Genomic DNA, 6,682 nt, shown 5'->3' with positions numbered 1-6,682 from the left:
TTTTTTGGGTTTTTTATTTTTTTTTGGGTGTTGGTTTTTTTTTTTTTTTTTTCATTTTTTTTTTTTTTTTGGGGGGGGGGGGGTTGGATGTGCCCTGACATGGCATCGAACCAGCAACCTTTCAGTGCATGGACAATGCCCAACCAACTGAGCCACACCAGTCAGAGCTGCTTACTTTTTCTTATTGCACTACCCCAATATTTCTTTCCTTACAGTGTCAAACTCATATACTTAAAGAAGAGACACCTGGATTTTTACTAAAAAAGAAAATTTTATTAAAATGTCAATATAAATCTCATGTCATTGAAAAACTACAAATGGGATATATGTTTGCTAATGTTCATTTTAATTTTGTTGCTTAAAACTCCAAATTCCCCCAAATACATTGCGCTACCAATACTTTTAAAGTTCAAAATCGAAATAAAGAGATGCTTTTAATCAATTAACATTATCTTTGTATATATGCCATGCATTGAGAAAATAGGAAATGGGTTATTTTTTATTTAAAAGTGGAAACCTTTGGCTTCAAGCCTGCCATGCAACACTCCCTGGTGACTTCTAGGTCGTGAGCCACTGTGGGCCTCGCCTAGTCACTGCGTATGTGCAGCCAGGTGTGCAATCAGGTCTTTGGCATCTTGCATGGTGGACGGTATCTCTGAGCCATTCTCAGTCACTTGGGTCCCAAACAAGAACATCGTCCTGTTATTTCCCACGTCAGATAATGCCAAAGCTTCGTGGATGTCTGTAATGTGATAGGCTGCTTTAAGATCCTTCAAGAATGAAAGAAAGAAATAGAAAAATTTTGGTTATTTTGCATTTATTGCTCTCAATCACCCTACATTCATTTTAATATGGAGGATATTGTGACCCCATTATTATGACCCTAGTGGTTGTTGAATATAAATATTTTCATCAGAATTAAACCCATATTTATGAACTATCATCAAAAATATATTTTTGGAATAAAGTTAAACCAATATAACACCTTAATCAATGTTCTAAACACTACAGTCAATCTGCTTCTTACTTTTTCTATTTTCCCAGAATTATATTTAATAGGATCAATTATTTTAAATTTATTTTAAAGAGATATTTCATTCATTACCTGTTTTTTGTCCATATCATGTTTTATTGATTATAGCATTTGCCATTGTGAGTTTTCTTTTGTACCATTATTTCTACTCAACCAAAAAAAAATTGGATCAAATTTTGCAGGGTGAAGGCAGACAGAGAAAGGAGCAGGGAGGGAATGGATTTAGAAAATGAAGTGGTAGGAGAAGGAGGCCGAGAGAAGAGGACAGGTGGAGAGAAAGAGGATAAGATGGAAAGATGGGGAAGGCTTACAGGAGGGAAACCCACAGGGAGAGGCATAAAGAGAAGAGATTCAAATGAGACAGAAAGCCCATACTTCTGCTGCATGGCAAGGTCAAAACCTTCTTTACAATCAAGACAAGACACTAGGTTAAAAGTTGCATTTGTAATTGGCTTTTGTTGTTTCATAGTGTTCTCCCTAAGGTTTAGGGGATCATTTAAAAATGTCTGGGAATGATTTAAAGGGCGTTGTTTCGTGTGTTTTTCTCTTGTACCAATATGAACCTATCAGATTCCATCACTGGGAATCCATGAGGCTTCCTGATGTTCTGTACTTGGTATCTGGCTGGAGTTGATTACCTCTCTGGATGTCGGTTGTCCCAACAGATTGCCTGTCTGACTCCTGAATTCAGTTAGTCTTAGGGCCTGCAGTGACTTTTGTAACAGTGTTAATGGATCCAGTGATATGTGAATGATGTCTCAAGTGAAGACATTCACTGATGGAATTTGAGAGGAAATAAATAGAAGGATGGTGTTGGGTGGAAAGAGGGGCTCCTTGTAATGGTAAAAGCCCATCAGGGGTAATTCTGGTATGAACATGGGTATGCAAATATCTGTTTGAGTCCCTGCTTTCAATTTTTTTCATTTGCTGGATCATATGGGAATTATACACTTAATTTTTTCAGGAACCTGCCATACTATTTTCCACCAACAATATATAACATTCTATTTCTCCATGGATGCTTAATAATTTTAATGTATGTGTATGAACATAATTCAGGTCTAATTGATCTAAATTTCTTTTTACATGGTAGACACAAATATTTTGTTGAAATCAACAATCAGCAAATGTTCATTGAATTAAATTTAACACATATTTGTTAGATTCCTACTATACCAAGGCAGTATACAAAGTATTATAAGGGACACAAAGATGAATACTAGTCTCTACATTCAAGGTGTTTATAATCCAGTAGATCTAATAAGTATAAATTGAGCTGGCTGTATAGCATATTGTTTAATATTTACTTGTTAAAAGTAGGTATTTCTATTTCTTGTGTTAATGATAAAACTATTGAGTACAAATAATATGTGAACAGATTTTTACCTGTTTGTTTGCAAACACAACCAGAGGGATGACTGGGTTTATTTTGATTAGCCGATGAAGGTATTTCTTGGCTTCAGGTAACCTGCTGTGATCTGCTGAGTCCACCACAAAGATCAGCAGCATTCCCCTGGACACATACACTTCCCAATAGGAACGGAAAGGTTCACTGCCACCAACTACAAAGAAGAGCAGGGAAAGAAGACACACACAAAAAGTCACAGCCACATTCGCCGAGGGGGTAGGAAAGGCAGTCAGGTAACTTGTGAACACTGTGCAGAGGTCCTAATACCACTGGGTTAGAGTGTACCACTTGAGAACCACCAGAGAGACGTCACTGGGGAAGGAGTGGGTGGGTGGAGATATTTACCTCCACAAGTGATTTATTCATTCTGGAACATGAAAGTTCTGCATGAAATACTAAATACTACAGTGGATGCCTCCTGCTGTTATACATAGCAGCCACAGCAGCCCCTGCATGTCCATCAGTTACAGCTAAAAAAGAATTGGGAATAAGCTACTAAAATAATTCAGGATGGTGGATTAAAACACATTTCTCTAAAATAATTTTTAAATGGACTAAATGCATTGGGTAGCCTCACTTGCACAATGTTTTCCTTTGTCAAAATCCCAGAACTAATTTCTCTTCTTAATTTTGCACTGAGAGTTAATATAATCCTATGGGCATTCACTAATACTTGCCTCAGAAAAAAAGTGCCTTTGGATTATTTCATTCTATTGATTCTTCTCAGAAGAAACTTTTTGGTTAATGACAATATTATTATACACAATGAATTTAGTTTTTATTTTTCTCCTAGGACAGGGGTTGGCAAACTATGGCCCACAGTCTAAATCTGGCCTACTGTCTATTTTTGTACAGCCCACAAAGAAAGAATGGATTTTATAGTTTTATTTTTTAATTTTTAAATATATTTTTATTAATTTCAGAGAGGAAGGGAGAGGGAGAGAGATAGAAACATCAATGATGAGAGAGAATCATTAATCAGCTGCCTCCTGCATGCCCCACACTGGGGATCAAGCTTGCAACCTGGGCATGTGCCCTGATGGGGAATTGAACTGCGACTTCCTGGTTCATAGGTTGATGCTCAACCACTGGGCCATGCTGGCTAGGCAATTTTACAGTTTTAAACATTTGAAAGAAAAAGAAAGAATACTTTTTCATGACATGTGGACATTATACCACATTTCCATTTCATTGTCTACAAGTACAGCTTTTTCAGAATAGACATGTGGATTTGATTCTATATTATCTGTGGCTGCTTTCCCACTAGAACCTCAGAACTGAGTAGTGGCAACAGAGACCAGGTGGCCCACAAGGCCTCACCTAGTCCCTATTCGGCCTTTTATAGAAAAAGTTTGCAGACCGCTGTTTTAGGAATCAATAAAAACATTTACCATACTAATGGGAAAGGGTTTTTATATTCTATTATTTTCCTTTGTATTGAGTCAGTCCTTGAAGTATTTTGTGGTTTTAATTTTTAAAGGATGTTGTATAATCTTCTAAGTTGTTCATATGATTTAAATATATTTAGTTTAAACAAGAATGAACATTTGTGTTCCTCATTTTTTTCCCCGATACCTGACATTTTACCTATATAGAGATTTTTATCTTTCAGTTATTAACTGCAATGCAGCCAGAGAACATGCTTTGTATGATGCCTCTGATTTGGAAATGTGTTAAGACTTGCTGTACAGCCCAGTGAGTGGTCAATTTTGGTAAAAGTTACATGAGTGTTTGAGAATGTGTATTTTAGCTTTTGGGTGTAGGTAAAATAGACTAATTAGGCAATTTTATATTGTCCAATAGATCAAACTTGTTGATTAAGTTCAAAGTTTATGCATCTTTGCAAATTTTTCTCTCCTTAATCCTATGAAAAATTGACAAATATGCTGAAATCCCTCACTCCAATTATAGATCTGTCCATTTCTCCCTCTACTTGGGTCCTTCCTTTCCTTCCTTCCTTCCTCCTTCCTTTTCATTTTTTATATTTTGAAACGATTTTTTTTTTAGCTATTTATTTGGTCAAAATAATTATTTCTTCAATAGCTTCTGGGCAAGTTGAAACCTCTACTCCAAATATCATCTTTTTTCTTAAAGATTTGCTTACAGGTTTATCGATTTCTCTGCTCATTTTCTCTTTGTGTCTGGACGATAGCAAAATTAAAAAGGTACTGCATAATCTCAGTAGGAGATAATAGAGGTTCCAACTCAAATAAGGGTAGTGGGAAAGGCTGTAACTGATGAATTGGAGATTTGTTGTAAAGGTAGAAAAATTCATCGTGTTTTACTGGAGGTGGGGTACAGAAGGAGCAAACAAGGGTGGCTCCGGGTTTTCTGTCTTGAGCAACTTGATGGGTCCTGACCAGTGGATTATAAGGAAAGGAACAGATATGGAGATAACTCAAGCATTTTGTTTTGACGTTAGGTTTGAGAGGGCCATCAGACAGCCAGGTGAAATGTCAGGTGACATTTGAATATGTTTGGGGTGAATAGATTAATCTGGGAGTCATCAGCATATACATGGTACTTAATGCCAAGAGGATGGATGAAATCAACCAAGGAAAGAATGTAAAGAGAAGAGGACCTGATGAGACTTTGGGGAATAGCAATATTTAGAGCAGTGGTGACTCCAGAATTACTACAGAGTATGGGCTTCTGGGCTGCCATCTGTATACAAGAAGAGGTTTGGGGTTTGTCTGCAGTTGGGGTTGTAGAGAAGGAAGCACGCTATATTTACTTAGATTGCATGTTTACTTGGGGTAGCAAGGGAGGAGGGAGGCTGCTATGCAAGGGGTATAAAGCCTTCCTCTCAACTGCCCTTTATCACCACCACTGTAAAAAGGAGATAATAAAAAGAGCAGAAAGTGATGTCCCTCACAGTGCACTCCAGGATTAAACTACAAATGCTTTCTAAATCTCTAGGAAAATCTGACCCAGTATTACTTTTCACAAGGACCCAATGGTGATAATATTATATCCTGCTTAAGGTATAACAAAGGAGCTATCCTGGCCCTAACCGGTTTGGCTCAGTGGATAGAGCCTCGGCCTATGGACTAAAGGGTCCCAGGTTCGATGCCGGTCAAGGGCATGTACCTTGGTTGTGGGCACATCCCCAGTGGGGAGTGTGCAGGAGGCAGCTGATCGATGTGTCTCTCTCTTTGATGTTTCTAACTCTCTATCCCTCTCCCTTCCTCTCTGTAAAAAATCAATAAAATATATTTTAAAAAGGAGCTATCCTGTAACTAATGAGAAAGAGGGCTTACTCTCCAGGAACTCCATCTGGCTGTGTTCAGTGCTGATGCACACTTCATTGAAACCTTGGGTGGGTGCCTTGCTGTGCTGGACTCTGTTTAAAGCTAGAGAGTAGAGAACACTGGTCTTTCCTGCTCCATCGAGGCCCAACACTAGGATATGATTATTTTTCTCCTGTGAAACAAAGGATAAATCAATAAACCTATGCTATCAGGTCCTTGTTTTCCTGGTCCCTGGCAGTGTGCCTGCCTGTGGTAGGACCCAATAATACTTGTGGGATTGTAAACTAGAATGAAACTTCATAAAATATTTAATAGATCTAGAACAAACTGTACCAGTTTATATTTTACTAGTGGCCTGGTGCACGAAATTCATGCGGGGGTGGGGGGGTGGGGGGGGGTTGTTCCCTCAGCCCAGCCTGCACCCTCTCCAATTGGGGACCACTGGCTCCGAACCGCTCACCTGCCTGCCTGCCTGATCGCCCCTAACTGCCCTCCCCTGCAGGCCTGATCTCGCTCAGTCTCTGTCTCTCTCTGTTTTTCTCAGCAGTCCTCCCTGACTTCCTGCCTCCCCGTCTCCCTCTTCCTCTTTGCCAGCTGGGAGGGGGTGGGGCCAGTGGGGGCCGCTCCACCCTCTGCCCGCCCTCCCTTCCATCCAGGCCTCTTCAGGCCCAGTATGTTTTGTTTCCTCATTCTGAGAGAGGCTCTGAGAGCAAGCTGGGAGGGAGGGAAAGAAAGAGAGAAAAGGCTGTGAGCTGGTAGGCGCTGTGTGTGTCTGTGCATGTGTGCGGTTGTGAGTGTGAGTGCCAACCCTGCCTCCCCATCCCCGTCTCCACTGCCACAATCCCCACCCACCAGAGCCTGCTGCGTGCGCAACCTGGGCGTTAGGTTGAGCCTCCAGTCATTGTGGATGTGACAGACCCAGGGTTTTTATATATTAGGATAATTAACCATTAGTTATGTGGTGTTAATTGCACATTCCCTCTCCATTCT

At 39.7% G+C, this 6,682-nt stretch overlaps 1 protein-coding gene across 1 annotated transcript in view; it reads right to left on the bottom strand.

Annotated features, from left to right (window-relative positions):
- Positions 1-288: 288 nt before the first annotated feature.
- The window catches only part of ARL9 (ADP-ribosylation factor-like 9), a 12,911-nt gene continuing 6,517 nt past the window's right edge, over positions 289-6,682 (bottom strand). The window contains exons 4-6 of the mRNA XM_014548464.1: positions 5,702-5,864; positions 2,420-2,595; positions 289-770 (exon numbers count right to left, since the gene is read on the bottom strand). Coding sequence (XP_014403950.1) covers positions 591-770; positions 2,420-2,595; positions 5,702-5,864 — 519 coding nt within the window. The 3' untranslated portion in view covers positions 289-590. The remainder of the gene's footprint in view (positions 771-2,419; positions 2,596-5,701; positions 5,865-6,682) is intronic.

The sequence above is a fragment of the Myotis brandtii genome, unplaced genomic scaffold (genome assembly GCF_000412655.1).
Source record: "Myotis brandtii unplaced genomic scaffold, ASM41265v1 scaffold51, whole genome shotgun sequence".
NCBI lineage: Eukaryota > Metazoa > Chordata > Mammalia > Chiroptera > Vespertilionidae > Myotis > Myotis brandtii.
The sequence above is the reverse complement of the archived record's forward strand: the minus strand, read 5'-3'. Positions and strand labels throughout refer to the sequence as shown.